Source organism: Pantherophis guttatus, chromosome 1 (genome assembly GCF_059756535.1).
Source record: "Pantherophis guttatus breed Tessera chromosome 1, ASM5975653v1, whole genome shotgun sequence".
Lineage (NCBI taxonomy): Eukaryota > Metazoa > Chordata > Lepidosauria > Squamata > Colubridae > Pantherophis > Pantherophis guttatus.
Genome location: NC_142063.1, coordinates 15219569 through 15247484, shown reverse-complemented (window position 1 = coordinate 15247484; position 27916 = coordinate 15219569). Strand labels below are relative to the sequence as shown.

At 40.8% G+C, this 27916-nt stretch overlaps 1 protein-coding gene across 3 annotated transcripts; it reads right to left on the bottom strand.

Moving 5' to 3' along the window:
- Positions 1-211: 211 nt before the first annotated feature.
- FSTL3 (follistatin like 3) lies at positions 212-26388 on the bottom strand. Of its 3 annotated transcripts, XM_087875645.1 has the most exons (7): positions 26289-26388; positions 25876-25945; positions 11631-11816; positions 9072-9287; positions 4381-4608; positions 4167-4233; positions 212-631 (listed from the first exon to the last, which is right to left on the bottom strand). In XM_087875645.1, the coding sequence occupies exons 2-6, from the start codon at positions 25934-25936 to the stop codon at positions 4181-4183; spliced, it is 744 nt and encodes a 247-aa protein (XP_087731771.1). In that variant the 5' UTR covers positions 25937-25945; positions 26289-26388; the 3' UTR covers positions 212-631; positions 4167-4180. The 3 variants fall into 3 exon arrangements, with proteins under 3 accessions (XP_087731771.1, XP_034278520.1, XP_034278519.1); XM_034422629.3 differs by lacking the exon at positions 26289-26388 and having other exon boundaries at positions 25876-26061; XM_034422628.3 differs by lacking the exon at positions 212-631 and having other exon boundaries at positions 1801-4233; positions 26289-26350.
- Positions 26389-27916: the final 1528 nt, after the last annotated feature.

The following is a 27916-nucleotide window of genomic DNA, read 5'->3' as shown; positions in this document are numbered from 1 at the left end:
GGTTCTCTGGTGTTTATAAGCCTACTTCTCTTCTGAGCTGCCTTGGAAGTCTGCTGAAATGGAAGTAGCCTAAAGATGAAACACTTCTGCTCGTTTGAAAACTGAAGAAAGAATTCCTCTCAAACGTCCAAACACCAGCGGGCCAAATATTTTTGTCTTAGGATCGTAAATTGTTTGCATTTGTGACTAGTTTGAAAAGATTATCGAGTGATTGAAACTTTTTGACAGTTTATTATTAGCTGTATCCACTCATACAATCACCAGCTGTGAGTTTTAAGCGTTTTACAGGCGATAAAGCAAAAATAAAGCAGCTCCTGTAAATTGAAAGAACAACTCAAGGTCCCCGCTCAAAGGTGATTGCTAACGTGGTATAAGCGAGTACAATGCACATACAACAAGTAGCAAAAGGCTAATAAAAATTACGATGGCGATGCATCATTCTTGAAGACGTCTTGAAGATGCCTCGTTCTTGAAGAGCTTTAATGAAAAGAAGGACTAGGGCTGACATGATAGCAGTCTTCCAATTTTTGAGGAGCTGCCACAAGGAAGAGGGGGGGTCAACCTATTCTCCAAAGCACCTGAGGACAGGGCAAGAAGCAACGGGTGGAAACTAATCAAGGAGAGAACCAACCTAGAATTAAGAAGAAATTTCCTGTCAGTGAGGACAATTAACCAGTGGAACGACTTGCCTCCAGAAGTTGTGGGTGCTCCATCACTGGAGGTTTTTAAAAACAGGTTGGATAACCATTTGTTTGAAATGGTATAAGGTCTCCTGCTAATTTCTTTTCTTTTATGTACACTGAGAGCATATGCACCAAGACAAATTCCTTGTGTGTCCAATCATGCTTGGCCAATAAAGAATTCTATTCTGTTCTGTTCTGTTCTATTCTATTCTATTCTATTCTATTCTATTCTATTCTATTCTATTCTATTCTATTCTATTCTATTTTATTCTATTCTATTCTTTGGTCTTCTGCTAGACCTAGAAGACCTCCAAGGTCCCTTCTGACTTTTTCTGTCTTGATGGGAGTTTTATATAACTGCTAAATTTTTATTCTTCTTTCATATTTTTCCCAATGCGCTGGACTACACAATGTGTTTTCATAGAATTGTGTCTCACAGCAAGCAAGAGGCACAATCTGTCCAGGAGCCAAAATGAATCAACACTTTCAGGCAGAAGGCTGCAACCTCCCGCAAGAGAAATTAACTTTAAGTTCCTGTTCACCAGATGGTGGGGGTGGGGGGGAACGGTGTTTCCTGGCCCTCTGTTTTCTGCCTCCTGTTTGTGGTGTAACTACTGCTGGACCACAGCAAATTCCCTGCCTCTTCCATTTGGCCTGAATGAACCCTGTTTTCCCTATTCGCTCCCTGTTTAGTAAAACCAGAACCATTCCATCTGGAGTAACTTGACAATTGCTTCAGAAACGAATTATGACAGCCATAAATCTTCGCCCTGATGGATGATTTGTCAAGCGGGATGTGGTAGAAGACACATCTTTTCCTTCTTTCTGAGAAAAATTAAATAGGGGCCACCAACATTCTTTAGTAGAAGAGTTGTAGCTCCTCGTACACTTGATTCAAAACAATCCCAAACCACAAGACTGCCGTTTATGCATTTCAGCGAGAAACTTGACTCGGCTTCCCGTTAATTGAGTTGTGCAACCATCAAGATTTTACAGGTGAAAATAGGGAGGCAATTTATTAAAACTTGGGAGGGTTGCTCCCCCATAACACAGCGAAAGCTCCCATGAAGTCAGATAGATTGCATTCCCTCTTGAATAATTTTGCACAAACAAGAAATTCAGAGGAATGGAAAGAACAAATTTATTAGGGCTCCTCCTGACTCTTCAATTGTTTTGCTCTGAATGTTATAAAACAATCTCATTTGGGGTTTGGGGGAAAATGGAGATTGCCAGCCAACCATTCCTTATTTGCAGAACCTCAGTTCTTTCCCCTTCAGTCAAAAAAAGTAAAAGGAAATAAAGAGAACAAAAAGACAAGGCAAGGCCATTTCCCCCCAATTTTTTTTTTTTTAGTTTTCTCTTAATTGTTCAAATTCAGCAAAAAGGCTTATTCTTGGTTTAAGTTCTGTATAGTAAAGACTTCAAATGATTTTATGAACTTTTTTGGCAGTGGTTGTTAAGCAAATGCCACAATTATTAAGCTGGCTGGGGAATTCTGGGGGTTGTAGTCCACAGGTCTTAAATTTGTCAAAGTTGGACACGCCTATTCTAGAGTTATATCTGATAAATGAAGAGGTGTAAAAAATATCAGATAGCCAGTTTGATCTACCTGTTAAGGTACCAGGCTAGAAACCAGGAGTTCTACTCCCACCTTAGACAAAAAAGCCAGCTGGGCAATCTTGGGCCAGTCATTCTAATTGAGCCCTAAGAAGAAGGCAATGGCAAACCACTTTTGAAATTTTTCCAAGGAAAATGTAGAGACTTTTCTAGGTATTGGCAAGACTGACTTGAAGGAACCCAAAAATAAAAAATCAGGGACTCGAGCATACAAAAATTGAGAAATTGCCTATTTTAAACACATAAAGAAAAAGAATAATACTTCTGGAAGATCGTGCTGTCAGTGAAAGGAGGCTATGTACACATTTTACAACACACAGTAAAGCAGATGACGAATTTAAAATGGATATATAGATAAAATTGATTGAAAACTGGCTATCATCAGCGTGATACCTCCCAATTACACACACATACTCTATTTACACAACGAACTCCTGTTACTTGGAATATTTATAAGCTTTCCAATTTTCAGAATGGAGACGTATAAGACTATAGAGGTAGTTCTCGACTTACAACCACAATCGGGACCAAATTTTCATTGCTATGCAAGATGGTCGTTATGCGAGTTACACCTGATTTTCAACCTTTTCCTGCCACAGTTGTTATAAAAATTGTTAAGTGACTCTTGCGGGGGGTTTTTTTGGTTTTTTTTTTAATTTGATTTAGATGCCGCCCTTCTCCAGAGACTCAGGGCGGCTTACAATGCGTTAAGCAATAGCCTTCATACTTTTGTATATTTATACAAAGTCAGCTTATTGCCCCCATAAACTGGGTCCTCATTTCACCTACCTTAGAAAGGATGGAAGGCTGAGTCAACCTTGAGCCTTGGAGAGATTCGAACCAGCAGAAATTGCAGGCAGCTGTGTTAATAACAGGGTGCATTAAACCACTGTACTATCAAGGCTCCTTTTAAGCAAATTGTTAAGCAAATCCAGATTCCCCCGTTGCCAGAAGCTGGGTGGGAAGGTCACATATGGCGATCACATGACCCCGGGATGTTGCAATTATTGTAAATATATGATAGCTACCAAACCCCTGAATTTTGATCGTATGACCCTGGGGATGCTGCAATGGTCATAAGAATGAGAACTGGTCATAAATCACTTTGTTCAGTGTTGTTATAACTTTGGTCACTAAATGAATGGGTTGTAAGTCAAGGACTACCTGTTATGTTCGTCCCCAAGGAGACAGAGGAATCAAAAAGGAATATTTGCTTAAATCAGAAGAGAACTATTATTGAAGTCTTGTTGAAGCAGAAAGTTCGGATAGAGGAGGGTTGAATGAGGCAGTGAGGGAGGCTGGGAGTTTTGGGAACGAGGCTATATGCAGCAATAAACAGCAAGACTATATATACACAGAGACAAAATAAAGGTAAAGAAAACGGACAAATAAAATATTTTAGGGAGTTCTAGAGAGAAGATTGGCCTGATTTTGAATGAAGCAAACCTGCAGTCTTTTGAAATGATAAAAATGGATTTTCCTTAGAATAATGGAAGAAAACTTTTCTCCCTTTTGGAGGAAAATCTTTGTGAAAAGGGTTTGGAGATCTGCTAGAAACAGGACTAAAAAATTCAAAATGGTGGCAGCGACGGAGAGATCGAAGCCCCACCTCTTTTTAAATGGGTGGGGCTACGATTGCTTGGTCCTTGCCACCATCTTGACTTTTTTGACCCTCTTTCCGGATACCCTTGGTACAAACTATGACTCGAGAATCGAAATGCGGATATGTCTAGGTTACATCGATTTCTATTTATATAAATAAGATTTTTTTTTTCCTTTTGGTTTTAATAAATACCAGGTATATAATGTACAGTCTGCACATTATTACAGATAATGCCCCTGAACGTTAGGAATTGGACAAATCACCCCAAAATAGATTTTCAGATGTAGTTCTCTTCAGCATCATCTGTGTCCAAGGCATTTTTATTCACAACTGCGGAAGGAAAGAAAGAAAAAATTAATCCTTTTTAGTCATCTTTGACCCTGAATAGCTACCCTGAAACGACAAGATCTCCAGCCCTTTGGTGCAAACTAACTCACTCATGTTATGCTAGGTTTCCCCCATTGAAGCCAGACTTACATGTACACCTTCCATAATGCCGGATCCCTATGGATTGACCGAAGTAGCAGGTGGCTCGTCGTAGGTGGCAGGTAGAAGGGTAGGTCACATTGTTGTTCCCACAGATTGTGTGGTCTAGGCTGGTGGGGTCTGGACAGGGTTCAACGCGACACATCACACAATGGGCACTCCCGGTCTGGTCCACCACGCAGGTGTGAGTTCCGGGGCAGACCACACTGGAGCAAGATTCTGTTGCAAAGAAAGACATTGAAATCAACCTTGGGAGGTAGACCATTTCTTGACATGGAGGTTCCTTTCGTTCCCATGGAACACAGTAGAAGGATGCCCGGAGTCATGGTATCGGGATGAGTGGCTATATAAATCGAAATAATAAAATAATAAAATTTTGGACGAGGCCGAAATTTGCCATCCGTTTGGTAAGCTCGCAAGATTCATTTTTCTCGCCATGTACATGTATATATCAGAACTAGACTGGGTTGTTTCTCTGTGTCATATAATATATGCAGGTATATGCTTAATTTTGTATTTATTTCTTTGTTTATTCTATTTTGTAGTGTATATTGGAGGTGGTGGCCCTTTGAGAGCTGTATGCAACAAAATTTCATTTTAATGTATGCCACTTAGTGTACATTCAAAGTGACAATAAAATTATTCTATTCTATTCTATTCTATTCCATTCCATTCCATTCCATTCCACTCCCCTATTCTGTTCTGTTCCGTTCCGTTCCGTTCCGTTCCGTTCCATTCCACTCCACTCCACTCCACTCCTCTATTCTATTCTATTCTATTCTATTCTATTCTATTCTATTCTATTCTATTCTATTCTATTCTATTCTATTCCATTCCATTCCATTCCATTCCATTCCACTCCACTCCACTCCACTCCACTGTTCCGTTCCGTTCCATTCCATTCCATTCTATTCTATTCTATTCTCTCGCAAAGAATCAAAAATAGCATGAGGGCAATATCCTCCTTGTTGATCCCATTATGTGATATTAAGACTCTCCTTCATCTGAAGTTTTTCTCAACCTTGGCTTTAAGGTGGATGGACTACATGTTGGCTGGGGAATTCTGGAAGTTGAAGTCCATCTATCTTAAACTTACTAAGGTTGAGAATCACTGATCTGGAGACTTCACTCATCTTTTAATATCCCTTTTAAAGACATCTGGTTCAGGCAGGCTCTTTGAATGTCATAAACGTAGGAATTTATCCCGTCTAATTATATGACCATGCATTCTCCAGGGCACTTTTTATAATAGAATTTCCACCAAAGAAGACCAAAGACACTGTCACTTTAGTTTAGCATACAGACAAAAATCTCAGGCATTTTCCATTTTCTGACGACCCTTGTTTTTAAAGAAAACTACGTGTCAAGGAAAAAATATTACGCCAGAAACCGATTCATTTTATAGTGTTTTTGGCCCAAGTGAAAAGTATTGTGAAGCATTGTGTGATGCTCCCCAAAACAAAAGTTCCAGGAAATAAAATTAATATCCTCCTTTTTACACACAAAGTCTTATTTTTAGATATTTATTTTGTGCAAAATTAACTAGAAGCAAACTCTTCAGTTATTGCTCAACACACAGGATATTATTCAGAAGTTTTACCCTTATGTGGATGTCAAAGTAATCACAAATGGGTACACAGAAGATTCATGTGGTCAGTGTTTAATCAGGTCAGGTCAAAATCTAGTGAATACATTAAAATATGGTGAATCATGGTTAGATATTTGTGGATCAGTCTGTTCTGCAGACCTAATTTGTCAGGTTGGTTTAGGGGCTTAAGCTCTGTGAACTTAGAAAAATGGGTTGAATTCAGAAACCAGGTTATACACATGGTTTGAATGTGGCCAATGTATTGAGAGCCAGTTTAATTAATGGTTTAGCTATCAGTCTGCAGCCAGGAGACTGTGAGTTTTAGTCCCGCCTCAGGTATCAAAGCTGGCTGGGTGATCTTGGGCCAGTCACTGTTCCTCAGCCCAACTCACCTCACAGGGTTGTTCTGAGGAAAATTGGAATAGGAAAGAACTATTGTGGTCCGCCAGCAGCCTGCGGATCTGGCAGTGGAGTCGGACAGTGAGGAGGCTGGGGAGGACAATGGGCCAGTCCTGGAGTCTGGGGAAGGCCCGGACGAGGGCTCTGCGTTGGAGACAGAGATGGGGCCAGGGCCATCTGGGAGTGAAGTGCAGACTCTGGACTGGAGCCCCCAGAGTCAAACAGCAGAGAGGCAGAGGAACAGGATGCTTAAAACAGAAGCAAAGGCACGTGAGGCCTTTGTAGGAAAGCAATGTTGTTAATTCTGTTCCTAGTCGGCATCTCTGTTTGATTTTGAACTCCATGTGGCTTTGCCAAGTAGATCTTTGGCAGTGTGTCAAGGGAGATAAAGGTTGGTGATTATCCTGAAGGACTTCTCCCGAAGGACTTTTTGCAATTAATTGGAACTTAGTTGTGAATGAACGTAATTCACAGCTGTTGCAATAAAAGAAGTTTTTGGGACTACTCGTGTGTTTTAATGACTCAAGAAGCCTAGGTCGCAACAGGAACATTATAAGTAAACCTCAACTTATGACCGCAGTGGAGCTCAAAATTTCCATCATATATCTTGATGATTGTAAATAGAGGTACCCTCATGACCAGTCTGATTTTATGACATTTTTTGTGTCAGTTGTTAAGTGAACATCATGGTAATTAAGCGAACACATTGTCCTCAATGGATGTTTTTGGCGACAACTGTGGGGTGGGATTAAGGCGTCAGAATTTAGCATTCATGACATAAGTACTTTTTTGGGGGGGGTGTCCATCATTACTTGGAACAGTCATTGAGTGACTGGTGGTAAATTGAAGACTGTGTGTATGTTGGCCGCCTTGAATTATTTATAAAAATAACAAAGCCGGGATCAAATCTAATAAATAAATAAATGTGTGATTTCGACATCTCTAATAGGAAAGAATACATGTAGCTCAGGGTTGAACTGTGGGGTCCTTGGTGCTCTCTGAGCTTGGTTGTTTTCTTGTACAGGAAGTCCTCAATTTACAACCATTTCTTTAGTGACAGTACTGAAAAAAGTGACTTATGACCGTTTTTCATACTTACAACAGTTGCAGCATCCACACAGTCATATGTATACTGCATGATCCAGAAAGAGGGCTGTGAAAATATTACAGACCCCTCACATCCTGGTCATAAATTGTTTCAACTTTTTCCCTCAAAATGACACTATAGGATGTTACACATTAGAACAACTAGACAAAAGGACAGTTTTTCTCCCATGCCATCACTCTGCTAAATAACTAATTCTCACAACACTGTCAAATTATCTAGTAAGGCTGTATTTCTATTATTCTTCTCATCTTTCCTATTGCCTATCTCAGTGATGGCGAACCTTTTTGGCACTGAGTGCCCAAACCGGAACACGCATGCATGTGTATGCATGTGTGTGCACCGGAGGGCCGGAAACCTGAAAACCAGCTGCCCGGCACATGCATGCCTGTTTTTTTAGCCGTTTTGGCCATTTTCAGGCCATCTTCAGGCCATTTTTTGGGCTGATCTGAAAACGGCCCAAAAAACGGCCTGAGAACAGCCCAAAAAACAGCCTGAAAACAGCCCAAAAAACAGCTTGAAAATGGCCCAAAAATGCCCCAAAAACGACCTGAAAATGGCCCAGAAAACGGCCCGAAAAACAGCCTGTTTTTTAGCCATTTTTCGGGCTGTTTTCAGGCCATTTTCTGGTGCTCCGGCGCCCAGAAGACCAGCTGGCTGGCACGCCAGAAACCATAAGATCAGCTGGTGATGGAGTGCGTGCCCACAGAGAGGGATCTGCGTGCCACCTCTGGCACGCGTGCCATAGGTTCGCCATCACGGGCCTATCTTTTTATCTTCTTTTGACTACAACTTTGTTGCTTGTATCTTACGATTTACATTGTTTTATTTAGTATCCTAGTGTGATTTATGTTGATTGCTTTTTTAGTATCGTATGACTATCACTAAGTGTTGTATCTTATGTTTCATGATGAATGTATTTTTATGATATGATCATGATTTATCACTTGTTTGTATGTATACTGAGAACTTATGCACAGGAGACAAATTCCTTGTGTGTCCACAATTGGCCAATAAAGAATTCTATTCTATTCTATTCTATTCTATTCTATTCTATTCTATTCTATTCTATTCTATTCTATTCTATGCTATGCTATGCTATGCTATGCTATGCTATGCTATGCTATGCTATGCTACGCTACACTATGCTACACTACTCTATTCTATTCTATTTTATGATCAAAATTCAGACGCTTGGCAACTGCTTCATATTTATGACAGTTGAAGTGTCCTGGGGTCATATGATCCCCTTTTCAGACCTTCTAACAAGCAAAGTCAATGGGGGAGCCAGATTAGTAAGTAACAACTGTGTTACTGACTTAACAATTGCAGTGATTCACTTAACCACTGAGGCAAGGAAGGCTGTAAAAGGGAGCAAAATTCACTTAACAACTGTCTCACTCAGCAACAGAAACTTTGGGCTCAGTTGTGGTCGTAAGTCAAGGACTACTTGTAGTCGTTTTATTACCCAACTAGGTAACGTCATCAGTGATGCTCTGCAAGGCAACCACCAGGCTCAGAAACCACCAAGGACTTCAAAGATCTCTGCCTGGAGATCAAAAACACCCATGGAAGAAAAGCACCACTCACTTTTGCATTGTCCTTGGTACATGACCTCCAAGTCAGGCTGCCCTTTGCATTTGGCCATGAGAAGCTCACATTCATCTTGGTAGGTGAAACCGTTGGAGCCGCACACTTGAAGCTTCCTGGGAAGGTTGGAGCAATCGGGAGCACAGACACACTGCGGGCGTCTATGCTTCATTTTGCAAACTTTGCCTGGTCCACAGTCCACCCCTTCGCAGGACTCTGGGTGAAGAAATAAAAACAAAGGGTCAGCCATTGTTAGAAGAAGTATAAATCAGGGAGCGTCTCAGAAAGTGGAGAAGGACAAATCATTTGTGTTGCTTTCTTTATAAATAATATTCCTTTACAAAGGAGCCTGAGTGGCGCAGCAGACTAATGCTACTGTTAAAGGTAGTATTTAGCTTCCAGCTGCCTGCAATTACTGCGAGTTCAATTCTCACCAGTCTCAAGGTTGACTCAGCCTTCCATCCTTTCTAAGGTAGTTAAAATGAGGACCCGGTTTGTGGGGGCAATAAGCTGACTTTGTATAAAATATACAAAAGTATGAAGGCTATTGCTTAATACATTGTAAGCCGCCCTGAGTCTCCGGAGAAGGGCGGCATATAAATCAAAACAAAAACAAAAACAAATTATAATATAATAAATTATAATATAATATTCTACTATAAATAATATTCCTTGTGTGTCAAATCACATTTGACCAATAAAGAATTCTATTCTATTCTATTCTGTTCTATGCTATGCTATGCTATGCTATGCTTTGTTCTATATTCTATTCTATATTCTATTTTATTTTATTTTCTATTCTATTCTATTTTCTATTTTCTATTCTATGAATTATATATATATGGGTATGTGTGCAATAGAGGCAAGTATCTATAGCTTGGGTGTACATCTCTCTCTTCCTCCCTCCCTCCCTCCCCCTGAATTCAGAAGGAAACAAAACAGCAGCTGATATTTTCCACATTCACATAAGGATCTGCACCCGGGTTTTCCTGGTCCAGGTTCAAGCCCATCATACTTGACAAATTTGCACTACTGACCAGCCACCAATGGGCTGACCGTTCTCCACTGGACCAGTTCTGCCTCCTCCGGGCCATTCTCAGGTCCACAATATGCTTTCCAACACATCCAAATGCAGGCAAAACCCTCCACTACAACCCAGCCGTGTCAAAGGAGGACCCTCAAATTGCAAAGATGTGTCTGCACGATCAGACAATTGCGGGGAAACTGTATTTTGCCAGAGGGGTCTAAAAGAAGGAGAGTCACGTCGGCTGGAGAGGATCCTAGAGAAAGCTTTTATCAGACAATGGGCTTCCCTGTTTCGCACCGAGCTTCCGTGACATAAAAAACAAGAACAAACAACAAGTCAGAAGAAAAACTGTCTGGGGAAACAGGAGTGAGGGGACGAGGGAAATATGCCTCTTTGGGCTACAAGGGGAGGAGGGAGACAAATGGGTACATTGTGTGACTGGGGGACCCCCGGGCAAAAACTGTCTGGCGGGGTTCAAAGCAGGCGGGCGAGGTGTGCAAAACTCATCCCCCCCAAAGCGCAGAAGTCTGGAGCAGACGTGTGTGGGCCTTTCTGGAAGTCTGGGAGAATGTTGGCCGGCAACCAAGTTGAGGGCTGTACCGTTTTTAATTTTTTTTTTTAAATTTGCATGAGGTTTACGGGGATGAAGTCGAAAGGAGAATCTCTGAAGTCTGAAGGTGCCTTTCCTATCTTGGCCAGACAATCGATCTGGGGAGTGGGGGAGAGAAAAGTGAGGAAGGTGGGAAAGTGGCGGGGTAGATTGCACCCCTCCATGGAAGTTCTACAGATAATCCTCGACTTATGACCACAATTGAGCCCATAATTTTGCCCCATGAGTGTTGCCCTGTTTTATGACCTTTTCTGGCCACAGTTGTCAAGCAAATCCCGGCAGGTGTTAAATCAGTAACATGGTTGTTAAGGGAATCTGGGTTTCCCCATTGACTTTGCTTGTCAGAAGGTCCCAAAAGGTGATTATATGACCTCAGGACAATGCAACCGTCACAAACAATTATACCCAATGGGCATTGTTTTTGCCGGAAACCAGAAGTAAACACCGGGAATCAGTAAAAATGCCAAAAATAGTGGTCACATGACTGCGGGATGCTGCAAACAGCGGTAAATATAAGTCGGTTGCCAAGCACCGAAAATGTGATCACATGATCACAGGAATGGGTGTCTGTGACCATCAGGATTTCAAAATTTGGGTTGTAAATACAGGGTTTGTCATAACTTCAAATGGTCACTAATGGAGCAGTCATTAAGCAAGCATTATTTGTAGAGACTACTATTTGTTGGCTGGGGATTAGGGAAATTGAAGTGTACATGTTTCAAAGTTGTTGATGTTGAGAAACACTGGCCTACAGCAACATTCTGGGATATTCGTCATTTAAAGGAAGAGCCTAGAATCCTGAAGCAAAGGAAAGAACATTGTAATGAGTAAATCTGGGACTTTTCAGTTTAGGAGAGATCGCTGTTGGCTTCATAGGACCGGTTAGGAGTTAGTGCTTAAAACAAGTTACAAAACCTTCTACCTTTGCAGGGGTGGCAGCTCACAAGGCCCAAGATCCTAAGAAGGCCGATCTTGTTGTCTGGGTGTGAGTAATTTGACCAGGCCATGTCCGTGTTTCCGTTGCCACAACAGTCTTCCCAAGTGACCCCCATCTGGAGAATCATCGTGCACTTGGCTTCCCGTCCTTGCTGTAACCAGCAGATCCCACCTGTAGGGAGAAAGGGGGACAACTGAGAATTCCCTCTTTTTTATTAAAGTTTTTTTTTTGTAAATAAAAAACAAATTAATTCAAAAGTTCAAAACTTAGAATGGAAGGAAGGAAGGAGGGAAGGAAGGAAAGAATGAATGAATTTGGAAAATGGGCGCTATATTAATGTTTTAAACAAATAAATAAATTTGGACTGAGAAAAGGATCTGCAACAAAGCAGAAATGTGGAGAACTACACAAAACTAAATATAGATATATCAAAAGAAGGAAACATATAAAGATGTTTGCTTTGCATTTAACATATCTCTACCTAACATACTTTCTAAATTTATCTACTGATTAGAATGAAATTAATCTTCATTTTCCACAGTTCTCCAAACATTGCAAATCAGTTCCGTATAAAACAAAAAGGATCTAAAAATGCCTACAGAAAATATGTTTTACTGGTAATTCGTGTACAACAGATATACAATTTGCATCAAAAATTCTTGCTTATATTTAGGTAAGCTACTGGCAGTGCTGTTTGTATGAAATCCAGTGTTGATCTAGTAAAATATTGCTTTTGTAACTCCGGAGACTATCATTAATAGTAATGATTTCTGCAATTTGAGGATCATGTCTGAATGGCAAATATTTCCATGACAGCTAGATGATGCCTCCAAATTAGAATAGTCCAGATATTTGCCATCCAGACATGGTAATTCTAGTTTATTTTCATTAAAAGGATCAATAGGTATAAAAAATGCTTGCTTAAAGTCAGTCTCCAGATAGAATGATGGAATGGTTCCAATTAGCTTTCTATATTGCTGAGCTTCTGAATATTGTAATCCAGAAGTATTTTTATATGTGTATTCCAATGTTGCACACCCTTGGCAACTTTAAATGTGAGTTTACAATTGTTGAAGTCCATACACCTTAAAATTGCTAAAGTTGAGAAACACTGCAGCATTTTAAAAAGCTGAACCAGTCAGATATAGATAATTGATTCCTTATCATATACAGATAGTCCTCGATTTAGGACCACAATTGAGCCCAACATTTATGTTGCTAAGTGAGCCAATTATTAAGTAAGTTTTGCCTCATTTTACAACCTTTCTTACCACAGTTGTTAAGTGAATCACTGCAGTTAAAGTTAGTAACATCATTGTCAAGTGAATGAGGCTTCCCTATTGACTTTGCTTGTCAGAAGGTCGCTAAAGGGGAATCACATGACCATAGGACATGGCAACCGCTATAAATATGAATCAGTGGCCCAACATCCCAATTTTAATCACGTGACTATGGGGATGCTGCAATGGTCGTAAGTGCGAACAACGGTCATAAGTCATTTTTTCAGTGCTGTTGTAACTTCGAACAGTCATTAAGTGAATGGTTGTATATTGAGGACTACCTGTATTTTTTTTAACATAAAAATATAAGAGAAACAGCATGGTCTAAATCTGTGAATCACTTATCTAACAAATTTCAGTCCATACCTGTTTCCCATTCCTCTGGTTAATTCAATTCTGACCTTCATTCTTCCAGCAGGTGTGCTACTACAGGTAGTCCATGACTTGAGATTGGTCATTTAGTGACCATTCAAAGTAACAACAGGCCTTCCCAAGGCTGCTTATGACCTAGATTCTAATTTCCGATGCTTCCCCATAGTCACATGATCGCTTTTTGGCTGCTCAGCAACCAGCCCACGTTAAGGCTGTGTGCAGCATCCCGCAGTCAGATGATCATGATTTATGGCATCTAAAGCAAATCTAAATTGCACGGCAGAGCTGTTCCCCCTGCCCTCACTGTTCTACTTACCTTAGAAAAGGCTTCTTAAGCCTTCTTTTTCAGCGCTGCGCAGTAGCGCCTGCGATGCGCTTGCGCGTAAAGTGCACATCTGGCATGCACCGCACATGCATGCGCAAAGCAAACCAGTAGCAGACCTTGGAGGATTTCACCGCGGACACAAACCACACATCATAGCCCAACTTGGCTAGATAGGCCCCAAAACTGAGAATGGAAAATTTGTGCCTGATGGCCTCATTGACCTCTGCAGATCATGTATTCTGGTCTCAGGGCCTCAACAAACTCCTGGGTTGAACTTTAGTAATTCCAAGGTCAGCCCAGTCTCCTCGGGGCTGAGCATCCTGGTTTAGACAGGGTGTCCAGACAGACCAGCTTTGTTTTGCTCCCAAAAGGGAGAAGCTTTGACAAACTGGAAAAGGAGTGGGTGGGTGGCTTAGGCGAGGGAAGAGCAAGGAAGGGACCGTGGGAGGTCTGTCTGGGACTCTTGATCCGCTGTTTCTTTCCACTCTGGAGGGAAACACAATTTCTCCCCCACCAACACCCGCCCGAAAGCTACTCGACCCAGTCACAGCCAGCCAGCTGGCAGCCAACTCAAAAGGCTGTTTGTTTCTTAATCTCGTGAACTAATCACTCATTTCTTACAAGAGAGTTCTCTGCAATTTCCGTCTCACTGCACCAGACGCTCCCACGTTCTTCAGCTTTTCCACCAAAAATAGTCGACTCTGAGTATGGCCGGGAGGCAAGATGGTGGAATCCCCATCGTAGCAAAGGTGGATTCCTTCAGCTTCGCCTATAATCTTTTAAATCCAACCATGGCCAGTTGTTAATAGTTCACAGAGCGGCCTTGCACGATTTGGGACCCAGAGCCAAATGTGCCAGCCAGATGGATGGACAGCCTGCCAGGTTGTACAGCAGCTTCCTCCGCTTAACCACCAACAGACTCTCTCTCTCTCTCTCTCGATTTACACATTATTTCATCATTTGTAAGTCCCATGGGGACTAGCAAGCTCATCGGCTGAATTTAGGTAGGCCTCAATTTACAAGTTTGTTTACTGACCGTTCAAAGTTACAACAGCACTGAAAATAGTGACTTATGACAGTTTTTCACACTTACGACCATTGCAGCATCCCCATCATGAGCATATGATTAAAATTCAGACACTTGTCAGTTGATCCATATTTATCCATGTGATCACCTTGTGTGACTTTCTGACAAGCAAAATCAATGGGGAAGCCAGATTCACTTAACAACCACCGTTGCTAACATAACAACAGCAGCAATTCACTTAATAACTGTGGAAAGCAAGGTTATAAAATGAGGCAAAGCTCACTTAACAAATATCTCGCTTAGCAACATAAACTTTGGGCTTAATTGTGGCCATAAGTCGAGGATTAGATATAGTTCAAGGAGAGAAGTAGGTTGGCTAGCTAAAAAAAAAGAGAAAATAATTGTTGAATGTATGACCAGATAGTTTTTGTGGCTGAGGATGGTACCCTTGCAAGTTGCTACTGTCTGATAATTTGTATTATTATGTATTGATGATTATTATATACACCATAATGTGAAATCGCAGCTGTTAGTTCTTTAATTGATGTTGGCCTTCAAATTAATCAAGTTCTTCATCAAAAATCTGGGATAGCGTAATGTATCAGCATAGTATATGTGTTGATCCAAGCCATGTGACAGTTGGAAATTTTGTCAATGTGCAGATTTTCTACAAGGCATCCAAGATTTTTTTGGGTATGCCATCCAGCGTGCCAATTATAATAATAATTATTGTTGTTGGTTGCATAGCCAGCCAAATGTTTAGCCTGGATTTGGCATTGCAACTGGGATACACAAATGTATTATAATTATCATATGCATCTACAATTGTTCTATATACCGTGTTTCCCCCAAAATAAGACCGGGTCCTATATTAATTTTTGCTCCAAATGACGAATTAGGGCTTATTTTCTAGTTAGGTCTTATTTCAGGGGAAATATGGTACTAAATGCATCCATCAGGCTGACAATCTTAATTAGGGCTTATTTTGGGGGTAGGGCTTATGTTACGAGCATCCTGAAAAATCATGCTAGGGTTTATTTTCCGGTTGGGTCTTATTTTCGGGGAAACAGGATACATATACAATACAATTAAATGTATTAAGGTACGTCGCACAGTCGGCCAGATGTTCAGACTGGATGTTAGCATTTTTATCCACCTATCAAATCCTTCTTGATATATATACATTATTATGTACATACATAAATCACAGCGGCCGGTTATTTGAATTTGTATCGCTACCCATTTCATCTAAGCAACTTAGGCAGCTCACAGCTGGTAAAAACAATCCAATTAAATCAAGCTTAAAAAAATATACAAACATATAAAAGCATTTTTAAAATACATTGGCTTCCTATTTAATTTCCTTTTTGCCATGGGCATCACACTTATTCCTTGCCAAGCATGTAGGGCCTGGTTACACTTGAATCAGAAACTAAACACAAGTTTGGATCGCATGAGAGTCTGAATGTACCATATGTGTGCTAACTTCACTGTAAACTGCACCGAATCCACCTTCTTACTGCTTCAATTCAGGGTTGTTCAATCTTGACAAGTTTAAGGCATGTGGACTTCAGCTCCCAGAATTCCCCAGTCAGCCATGTTGGCTGGGGAATTCTGGGAGCTGAAATCGACAAGTCTCAAAACTTGTTTCAGGGATAGGCTGTATGATTTACATCTGGAAGGTTACCTTTTTCCAATAGTAGCGAATCTTTGCCATTGCTGGGTTCTCAAAATCAGAATCAGAAGGATCTCTTCAAAGGGATCAATGTTATTAAAAGGTATAATTTTTTAATCCATTAGATGAAGTGAGCTGCTGCTCACAAAGGTTGATGAGGCAATTAAATTTATTAGTCGGGAAAGGTGCTACCAGATTCCTCCTGATTTTTTTCACCATCATAGACTACTAATCTGGTAATCTTCCTGTAATGTTTTCTAGCTGTTGCCATCATTACACTGCATCCTGATCAGAGGTGGGTTTCAGCAGGTTCTGACCAGTTCTGGAGAACTGGTAGCGGAAATTTTGAGTAGTTCGGAGAACCAGTAGTAAAAATTCTGACTGGCCCCGCCCCCATCTATTCTCTGCCTCCCAAGTTCCAGCTGATTGGGAGGAAATGGGGATTTTGCAGTAACCTTCTCCTGGAGTGGGGTGGGAATGGAGATTTTACAGTACCCTTCCCCTGCCATGCCCACCAAGCCACGCCCACCAAGCCACGCCCACAGAAGTAGTAAAAATTTTTGAAACCAACCACTGATACTGATGTTGTTACTTAGTTTGGTGGCGAAATGGTTTCAACAAAACAACCAAATTCTGAGAACTCCAAAAACTCAACAGTTGCATTTTTATTCTGTTTTCCAGGTGGAAAGAAAAGGGGTGGGGTGGGAGATGAGGAGAGGAAAGGAAAGGAGACCAAGAAAAGTTGACTGCCAGTCAGAGTAACCTATTCAAAGCTACTGGTGGTCCTCCACTTACAACGGTTCACTTAGTGACTGTTCAAACTTACAACGGCATCAGTGGTGGGATTTTTTTACTACCGGTTCTGTGGGCGTGGCTTGGTAGGCGTGCCTTGTGGGAGTGGCAGGGGAAGGATTCTCTAAAATCTCCATTCCCTCCCCACTGCAGGGGAAGGTTACTGCAAAATCCCCATTTCCTCCCAATCAGCTGGGACTCTGGAGGCAGAGAATGGATGGGGGCGGGGCCAGTCAGAGGTGGTATTTACCGGTTCTCTGAACTACTCAAAGTTTCCGCTAACGGATCTCCAGAACCGGTCAGAACCTGCTGAATACCACCTCTGAACGGCATTGAAAAAAGTGAGTTATGACCATTTTCCACATTTATGACCGTTGCAACATTCCCATGATCCTGTGATCAAAATTCAGACGCTTGGCAACTGGTTCATATTTATGAGGGTTGCAGTGTCCCGAGGTCATGTGATCCTCTCTTGCAACCTTCTGACAAGCAAAGTCAATGGGGAAGCCAGATGCACTTAACAATTGTGTTACTAATTTAAGAACCGCAGTGATTCACATAACAACTGTGGCAAGAAAGGTCATAAAACGGGGCAAAATTCTCCTCGCTTAGCAACAGAAATTTTGGGCTGAATTGTGGTCGTAAATCGAGGACTACCTGTATGTGGATATGTCTTTTAAGGTGAGCTATTTCCCTGTATTATACAATCAAACAAGCATAAGTTTGAGTAGTGCATGCTACACTAGCAGTTTATTTGAGAATATCCTCTATAAACAGCCTTAGTAGATCAAGATGCTTGCCTCCTGTTTGCAGTACCAAGTTTTCCATTCCTCCACCAATCTCTCCTGTTTAGAGTTAGTCCTTGATTTACAACCATTCATTTAGTGACTGTTTAAAGTGTCAAAGGCACTGAAAAAGGTGACTTATCACCTTGCACTTACAACCATTACAGCATCTCCATAGTCATGAGATCAAAATTTAGGCACTTAACAATCAGAATGTATTTAGGATGATTCCAGCATCTTGGAGTCATATGATCACCATTTGCGAGCTCCCCAGCCAAATTCTGACCAACAAAGTCAATGGGGGAAGCTGGATTTGTTTAACAACTGCATGAGTCACTGAACAATTGCGGTGATTCACTTAACCACTATGACAAAACAGATCATAAAATTGGGCATGACTCACTTAAAAACCACCTTGCTTAACAACAGAAACTCTGCTCCCAATTGTGGTCATAAGTCGAGGACTATCTGTATTGCCAGCCGCTGATATTCAGAAGTGGACTGATTCTAAATAAGGAGGTTCCATTTGTATACTATAGCATGTTAACCAATAATAGTAAACCTAGCTTAGCATTTGTTTTTTATTTGAGAAGAAAAGAGCTAAGGATTACAGACATTTTTGTCTTGTTTTCCAAGATAACATTCCTTGTGGATATATATTTATTTGATCTTTTGTTCCAGTGAAGTTATGAACTTCCCTGCTAGATAAAGGAAGCGAGAACTGGGATATTACTTTGGGTCGAAGGAACTGGAATTCTTGCTCTGCTTCTCAAAAGAGTTTTGGAAAAAAAAAATCCAAAATAGTCTTGTTAAACCAGCTAGAAGTTCACCTCCCTAATGTGGTCCTTAATTTGTTTTTAAGTAAAAGAGGAAATGTCTCACTTGTAAAGTTAAGTAGCTGGATTCCAGATGTGGTCTCCAAAGCTCTCTCTTGGCCGGAGAACTGTCATTAAATTTGAAATTTTCCACTCTTTATGCTTTTCTGAAAGGACAAATATTCCATCAATCTTTCGCCTTCTCATTCAGCCATTCTTCTCAGCTTCCAAACTTTGCAGCAAAAAAAAAAAAAAAATTGAACACCTGGGCGCCTTTGAAACAAAACTCTTCCACTACAGGAGACACAAGGCTTCAAGCCAAGAGTATTTGTAATTTTAGAGTTGTTGCATGGGGGGAAAAAATACAAATGCAATTTCCCCCCAAACAAAACAAGCATCTGGAAGCCGAGGTTGACGGCTCATTTGCCACCTTCCCTTCAAAGAGGCAGGTTTTTGCGCAACTCTTTGCAAAAAATGCTCACAGACAAAGTTATGCGGAGAGATTAAAAAACCTGGACTTCAAAGCGGGCCTTTTCTTTTGAAGATTGCACCTGGTTTGGGAGTTTGAATGCTGTCTCAGGGAGATAATTTTTTTTTTACCCCAAAAAATATATTATTAGTTTGGCGGGCTGTGGGCGGGAAGGGAGGTGAGAGGAATATATTTTCACTGAAACATCCCAAACAAGCAGTGTTGAAATCTGCACAGCCCGTGCTGAATTTCAAATTTTGGCTCAGAATTACAGTATACAGTAACAGAGTTGGAAGGGACCTTGGAGGCCATCTAGTCCAACCCCCTGCTCACGCAAGAGACCTGTACTAGGGATTCAAACCGCTGAACTGCCGACCTTTCTGATCGACAAGCTCAGTGTCTTAGCCACTGAGCCACCTAGTCAGACTAATTCTCTCATCCTTTATGGAAAGTCCATGTTATAATTAAGTTTTTTTTAAAAAGCCATCAAGGTTGACTCAGTCTTCCATCCTTTCGAGGTAGGTAAAATGAGGACCCGGTTTGTGGGGGCAATAAGCTGACTTTGTATAAGCTCTGGTAGCGCAGCAGACTAAAGCACTGTTATTAACATGAGCTGCCTGCAATTACTGCAAGTTCAAATCTCACCAGGCTCAAGGTTGACTCAGCCTTCCATCCTTTCTAAAGTAGGTGAAATGAGGAGCCAGATTGTGGGGGCAATAAGCTGACTTTGTATAAATATACAAAAGTATGAAGGCTATTGCTTAACGCATTGTAAGCCGCCCTGAGTCTCCGGAGAAGGGTGGCATATAAATCAAACCAATAAATAAATAAATAAATAAATAATCTCCTGCCCTATAGTAGCATCAAAATGTGCCTCCTGTAAGGTAGTTTGTATCCAAACCAAGATCAGTCCTAAATAGAGAAAACCATGATGTAACCAAAGCATTAGTTCTCACAGGCACTTCTTGTGTGACCAGACACTACAGGTAATCCTGGATCTATGACCATAATGGAGCCTGTCCATCATGATTGTTCCCAAAGGTGCTTTTTCAAAAAAAGAATCTTTTTTTGAAAAGAACCTGGATGACATTTGTCCATGTAAAATGGATCAGTCATGTGATTGACCTGACTTTATGAGCTTTTCTGCAGTGGTCATTAAGCGAATGCCGCAGTCATAAAGTGACCACTGTGGTCGTTAAGCAAACACCACAGTTGTTAAGCAAACCAATGGTTTGCTATGGGCACAGTTTTGTCAAAAATCAGAAGTAAACACTGATTTTAGACATTCATCAGTCGTGCATTGACTACAAATTGAGCCGTGTTGCCGAGGGCCCAAAGTTTGATCATGTGACCTTGGGGGGGGGGCCCACAATGTCAGAATTTTGAATCTTGTTATAAGTAGCCCCAAATTAGGTCCATCGTAATTTCAAACGGACACAAAACAATTGTTCATAAATCACAGACTGTTGGAGCTATCATCTTGGATTGTGGACAGATTTGGTATAAGATCCTCTGAAAAGTAACACCGATTTAAGAGATCCTTCAGAAAAATCTAATTTTTTTTCCTCCAATCCCATTGATATTTCAAAGTTTGTGTTAAGATTATCCACTCAGTGGGAAAATTCTACCTATAGTATAATTTGGAAGCGCCCACCGAAATAATTCAATTAGGAACAGAACAGGGAGAACTCTATTTTTGTGGATCTCATTGAAAGCCAGAAGGAAACAAGAAAGTTTGAGGCAAGGGAAACAGAAAGGATTGGTCTCTGGCCAAAATTGACCAGAAAAGAAAAGTTCAGAACAATAAATCATACAGAAAAGCACCAGGAGATTCCAAATGATCGATCTGCGTTCAGGTCATGATTTAAACAGCATTTTAACCTTTAGCCACCTTATCAACAAGAGAAGAAGGAAGAAAGTGGGACAGCTGAATTTATCAGATTGCTCCATAATTTTCCAATCCAGGTATGGATGTGCAACAGAGATAGATTGAATTGGTGTTTCTCAATCTTGGCAACTTGAAAATGCATGGACTTCAATTCCCAGAATGCTGGCTGGGGGATTCTAGGAACTGAAGTCCACCCATCTTCAAGCTGGGTTAGATGGAGAAAATGTTAGAACGCTACATCACCCAGAGATACGATGGGCATCCTCTTCTGGGGTTAAACATTTCAAACTCACACAAAGAGCATGGAGCAGCTTAATTTATTTTTTCTGGTATATGGGGAGTTATCTCCTAGCAATAGAATAACAGAATTGGAAGGGACCTTGGAGGTCTTTTAGTCCAACCCCCTGCTTAGGCAGGAAATCCTACACCACTTCAGACAAATGGTTATCCAACATCTTCTTAAAAACTTCCAGTGTTGGAGCATTCACAACTTCTGAAGGCAAGTTGTTCCTCTGATTAATTGTTCTAAATGTCAGGAAATTTCTCCTTAGTTCTAGGTTGCTTCTCTCCTTGATTAGTTTCCACCCATTGCTTCTTGTCCGGCCCTCAGGTGCTTTGGAAAATAGCTTGACTCCCTCTTCTTTGCGGCAGCCCCTGAGACATTGGAAGACTGCTATCATGTCTCCCCTAGTCCTTCTTTTCATTAAACTAGACATACCCAGTTCCTGCAACCCTTCTTCATATGTTTTAGCCTCCAGTCCCCTAATCATCTTTGTTGCTCTTCTCTGCACTCTTTCTAGAGTCTCAACATCTTTTTTACATCATGGCGACCAAAACTGGATGCAGTATTCCAAGTGTGGTCTTACCAAGGCATTATAAAGTGGTATTAACACTTCACGTAATCTTGATTCTATCCCTCTGTTTATGCAGCCCAGAACTGTGTTGGCTTTTTTGGCAGCTGCTGAGCACTGCTGGCTCATATTCAAATGGTTGTCCACTAGGACTCCAAGATCCCTCTCACAGTTACTACTATTGAGCAAGGTACCACATATACTGTACCTGTGCATTTTGTTTTTCTTGCCTAAATGTAGAACCTTACTTTTTTCGTTTTGTTAGATAGCGCCCAAATGTTCAAGTCTGTCAAGATCCTTCTGTATCTTAAGCCTATTTTCTGGAGCGTTGGCTATTCCTTGAGGCTGCATTGGCCTGATACTTACTGATTTACCACATGATGTCCCCGCAATGCATTTTGAGATTGTCCAGAAAGACATCAGCCATCTTTCTTCTCTGAAAGTCATGAGCTAGTTTATATGAAACAGAAAAGCACTACTGGCTGGGGAATTTTGAGAGTTGAAATCCACATATCTCAAAATTGCCAATGTTGGCAAACACTGCTATAGATACTTAGAACTGAAACCGTGGCCTTTTACATAGAGAAACAAGTGCTTTGCCTCTATGAAGTCCTTTCCTTAGACCTAAGTTTCTAGCCCTCGTGGATAAGAATAAAGAGATTCCAAGTTAGCTGAGACGTCTAAATTGACCGCTTTGATTAAAGAAAACAACACAATTACTTTTCTTTCTTCTTGGAAACCACTTCTGGACTTTGTGCTTGAGGTGGGGAAAAAAATGAAACTTTGATTTGGGGTTTTACCGATTAGATAGGTTTGTTGTTATAGAAATGGTTAGTTTATGCTATTATATCAAAGTAAAAAAGAAACACTTTTTTTTTCTTTTTCCCCTTTTCCCTACACTTCTCCCTTCCCTTCTCCCTCCCTCTTTTCCTCCTATTTTCATTTGTATTTTTGTATTTGATATTATAAACTAATAAAAAAATAAAATAAAGAGACTCCACGAAAAATGTCTCAGCAGGGGGCAGCACCTGGTTGGATTTGGAAATAAAGAGAGTCAGGCATGGTTAGTACTAAATCAGAGATTACCCAGCGGCTGAAGCTAGTGGAGAAAGAAACCACCTCATAAAAAAAGCAATGGCAAACCATTTTTACGCTAGGAAACCAAATATGGTATTCTTCAAGAAATCCTTGAAGATTTTTTTCCTTTATAGGTAATCCTCATTTTATAACCACAATTAGGACTATAAAATTTGTCACTAAGTAAAGTAATCATTAGGAGAGTCACACCAAACTTTATATTTTTTTTTGCCAAGGTTGTTAAGTGAATCTGGCTACCTCATTGATTTGCTTGTCAAAAGCTGGCTAGGAAGGTCATGTATGTCATTCATGTAGCTCCGTGATGCTGCAACCTTTATAAATACATGCCCGTTGCCAAGTATCCAAATCGCGATCACATGGCCATGGGGCTGCTGTGATGGTCATAAATGCAAGGACAGGTAATAAGTCACATTTTTTCAAGGCCGCCATAACTTTGAATGATCATTAAACGAATGGTCGTAAGTTGAGGACTGCCTGTCTTTTTCCCTTTATAACAAGAGAGACCTTTGGGTCCTCATGTTTAGTGTTGTCGTTCTCTAGTGTTTCTCAACTTGGACCACTTTAAGATGTGTGGACTTCAACAAGAGCCTTGGTAGTACAGTGGTCTAAGGCACCCTGTTATTAAGCTGGCTATTAAGACCAGCTGCCTGCAATTACTGCAGGTTGGAATCTCGCCAAGGCTCAAGGTTGACTCAGCCTTCCATCCTTTCTAAGGTAGGTAAATTGAGGACCCAGTTGTGGGGGCAATAAGCTGACTTTGTATAAATATACAAAAGGATGAAGGCTATTGCTGAGCACATTGTAAGCCGCCCTGAGTCTCCAGAGAAGGACGGCATATAAATCAAATTAAAAAAAAAAAAAACTCCCAGAATTCCCTTGGCAGTAGGACTTCAACATATATCCTAAAGCAACCAAGGTTGAGAAAACACTGTTCTAGGGAGCTGACTCCCACATCTACTCCCTAATCTTTTTTTTTTTTTCACATGGAAATGCAAGGATTGAAATGCGTGCATTCTGCATATCAAGACTAGAGCTTTATCCCTCCTCTCCCTTTGAGAACTGCTTTTGGTCTAGTGGTTAAAGCACCAAATTAGAAAGCGGGAGACTTTGAGTTCTAATCCTGTTTTAGCTATGAAAACCAGCTGGATGACCTTGGGTGAGTCCCTCTCTCTCAGCCCAATCCACTTCACAGGGTTGCTGTTGTGCGGCAAATAGGAGGAGGAAGGTGTGTTTGGATATGTTCGCCAGCTTGAGTTATTTATAAAAAAAAATAACAATAAAGGCGGGATATAAATATATTAAAATTTAAAAAAAATAATATTCCTCCTTCCACAGCATCTCATGAAGTTAAAGTTCAGGCCAGGGTCTATGGGACGGTGATCCCTCACGCTGCTAAAATCCACGCATAGACCCTTAAGGACCCTTGCAGCCAGACAACTCTGATAACACCAAAATAATCCATTTTTATGAAAAGGCCTAAACTTTGCCCAGCTGTAGTTCACTTCACCAGATGCTTAGAGAGGCTAGATGGATGGAGGATTTAAACTGGTCAAAATTGGCTACGTCCTTCATCTGGGTAGCCAGTTTATGCATTTTGATGAAGTGAACTGCAGCCCATGGAAGAGTAGGTCTTTTAATAAAATTGGAAAACATGCCAGCAAAGTTTTAATCTTTTGCCACCATAGACTAAGATAATTCTCCTCTTCCTAAATTCCAATGCTGTAGTTTCATCTCTGGCCAGTTTGAGAATGTGAGAATCTACAGCAAGACAAGAATGATGATGTCCTTAAAACAGTGCCTTTAAATGAGAGGAAGATGTATGAATGGCCGGCAACTAGACTTAATACTGAATTATAGTGCAATATATTTAATTTGATTATTGAATTAGGCACAGCATATCGGGTGAATACAGCCGAATACCTTGGTATTCGGGACATGAAAGGAAAGTGGGTGGCAAAAAGAGAAGAAAAAAGTCAGATAAACCTTTTGCTAATAGAATCTTCTGGATATGTTCTTCAGGCTCTTCAGAAACGTACAAAATCTAGTGCAGACTTACAGAGTAGAAGTGGTGCACACGTGAGTATAAATTTGTGCATCTCTATAGTATAATTTGAACTTGAATCATGCTAGCTGGGGAATTTTGAGAGTTAAAGTCCACACATCTTCAAGTTGCCTACTTAAAAAACACTGGTATAGCTTATTTTACTGTATATACATTTTGGGTTCGCGATATTCCAGACAATCACGAGTTGGTAACAGGGAAAACTAGAGGTCATCTAGATTTTGCAATCCAGAACTGGCAGCATTGAGATGAAGACAATTATTAATTTTAAAAGTCTCTCAAGAGCTAATCTCTACTCATTCTTAATAAGAAAGAGATATTATATGTCTTCTTCAAACCCAACCATGCCAGGATTTAAGACAAATTTCAACTCTTCAGTATTAAAAATATAGTTCTAGTTCCTGTCCCTCTACGGTTAGAATAGAATAGAATTTTTTATTGGTCAAGTGTGATTGGACACACAAGGAATTTGTCTTGTTAAAGACGAATTGTTAAAGCTTTATTTAAAGTCAGTTCAATTTTCACTTATTAGTGCAGTTTTTAAGGGCACCCATGCTTCTTCTGCAGCAAGTCGGAATTACCTAGCTCTTCTGATTTTCACCTGATATGGGAATTCTGCCCTCTGCACATGCTCGTGTGTCCTCTTTTTTCCTGATCCCCCTTCAAGATCCAATAATTTGAAGACTTGGGGACAAAGAGGGAGTCTTGGGAAATTCCCCAGTATCCTTGGTGTTCTCGATACTCAGAGAAAAAGAGAGAAGCAGGGAAATATCAGTCTCCAAGATTCTTACCTGTGTTAGTGTCTCCTGATGCCAGGTACAGCAAACTTGAAAGCACAAGATAGGTTTTCATGATGTGACACTAAAACAAAACAAAAAACAGAGAAGGAGAAGGAGAAGGAGAAGGAGGAGGAGGAGAAGGAGAAGGAGAAGGAGGAGAAGAAGAAGAAGAAGAGGAAGAGGAAGAAGAAGAAGAAGAAGAAGAAGAAGAGGAAGAGGAAGAGGAAGAAGAAGAAGAAGAAGAAGGAGAAGGAGAAGGAGAAGGAGAAGGAGAAGGAGAAGGAGAAGGAGAAGGAGAAGGAGAAGAAAAAGAAAGTGATAATAAAATGTATGAGGAGGTTTTCCCTACTATCTCCACAACTTTACTGGGAGTGCAGTTTCTGCAAAAGACAGAGTAAGTTAAGAGTTGTCTAAGTCGTATCTACTTTGCAATAATCCAGTGGGCTTCCTCGTTGCCTGCTCCTTAAGAGAGGATGATTTCCCCCACCCCAAAGGCTTAACTTCACCCTCTATATAAAGTGGTGTGTGTGTGTAAGTCTGCGCGGTCTGAATCATAACTCCAGAGAAGGCGGTGTTGGGCAGCAGCCAGCAATGTGTCGAGGGGAGGGTATTGTGAGTATGTCTCTCCGAGCCCTGCCTGGATGCGGTTATAGCCAAATCATTGTTGTCCTTTTTTACAACTGCAGGGCAGTGGATTTGGGACTTTAGTTTTTCAGAGTGAAAACATGCATTCGAACAAGAGAAACACAAGAAGTGGTTGGCCAGACGTTTTCTTCTCCTTCATTTTCTTCTTCTTTTCTTCTTTCTATTCCTATCCTCCTCTTTTTTCTCGTTGCCGTTGTTTGTTACTATTACTTTCCCCCACTGTCATTTCTGGAAATCCTGATTCAACTTGTTGTCATTGCATGGCACAATTTTCCTCTGTGTAGTTCCAGAGACACACCTCCCATCCTTGGAATCGTAAAACTACTGAGACTCTTACACACAAATCTCATTAAAGGGGGGCTTTCAAGATTTTAAAATGCTATTTATTGATGTTTTCTTAGGCTGGCCTTTGACCGTAATAAAGATTAGGATTCAACTGATGTTTTCTCACTGTCGCAATCCGAATTCTCCCTAAATTAGCCTGCTCACTTGACTGGCTAAGATAGGCAAGGGAGGAGGCCTTCAGACGGAGTATAGGTAGTCCTCAAATTATGATGGACTAACCTTGGGTTTAGTTACAACCCGGATTTGGAATTCTGATGGTCAGCCCAGTAGTCAGGTGACTGAATTTCAGGCACTCAGCAACATGGCTGCATTTATGGCTGTTTGCAGCATACCATGGTCACATGACTGCATCTTATGACTGTTTCCTCAAATACTGGCCCTTACTTCTGGTTTTCAGCAAATCTGGGCCCTTAGTGAAATATTGGTTCACTTAATGACTTCAGTGTTCACTGAACAACAACCACAAAAAAAAATCATAAAATCCAGTCAGTCATGTAACCAACCTGTTTTATCAAGACATATCAAGACTTACAACTGTGATGAGCAAGGTCTGTTATGGCCATAAGTCAAGGATAGTGGTAGGTTGCTACCAGTTCGCCCCGGTTCGTGCAAACCGGTAGCACGGCAGTGGGATGCTCCACCTGCCTGCCCGGACGTCATCAAATACGCTCTGTGCATGTGCAGAACCTTCTGCACATTTGCAGAAGTGGTGCGCATGCGCGCGAGCAAACCAGTAGCAAAGGTAAGTGAAACCCAAGGAGTCAAGGAGTACGTGTATTAAAGGATCTCTGGTAGCACTGCATTTAATACAGGTAGTGACTTATGATCACAATTGAGCTCAAAATTTCCATTGCTACTGTAAGTGAGACATCAGTAAGTTTTGCCCCATTTTATTATTATTTTATTTTATTTTATTTTTACTTCAAATTTATATACCGCCCTTCTCCCTAGGGACTCAGGGCGGTATACAGCCAAATAAAAACACATAATAAATACATTAAGAACAGATTAAAAGGAAATATCTCAATTTGCCCCAAAATTTAAAAAGACAAACAAATTTAAA

What these genes read in the sequence shown, in the direction of transcription:
- FSTL3 (XM_087875645.1), bottom strand. Translation starts at nt 25,936, where the DNA reads ATGAAAACCTATCTTGTGCTTTCAAGTTTGCTGTACCTGGCATCAGGA. An exon ending in GTACCAAGGACAATGCAAAA is followed by an intron (nt 4,609 to 9,071) that starts GTGAGTGGTGCT and finishes TCTTTGCAACAG; the next exon opens with AATCTTGCTCCAGTGTGGTC. An exon ending in GCATTATGGAAGGTGTACAT is followed by an intron (nt 4,234 to 4,380) that starts GTAAGTCTGGCT and finishes TTCCTTCCGCAG; the next exon opens with TTGTGAATAAAAATGCCTTG.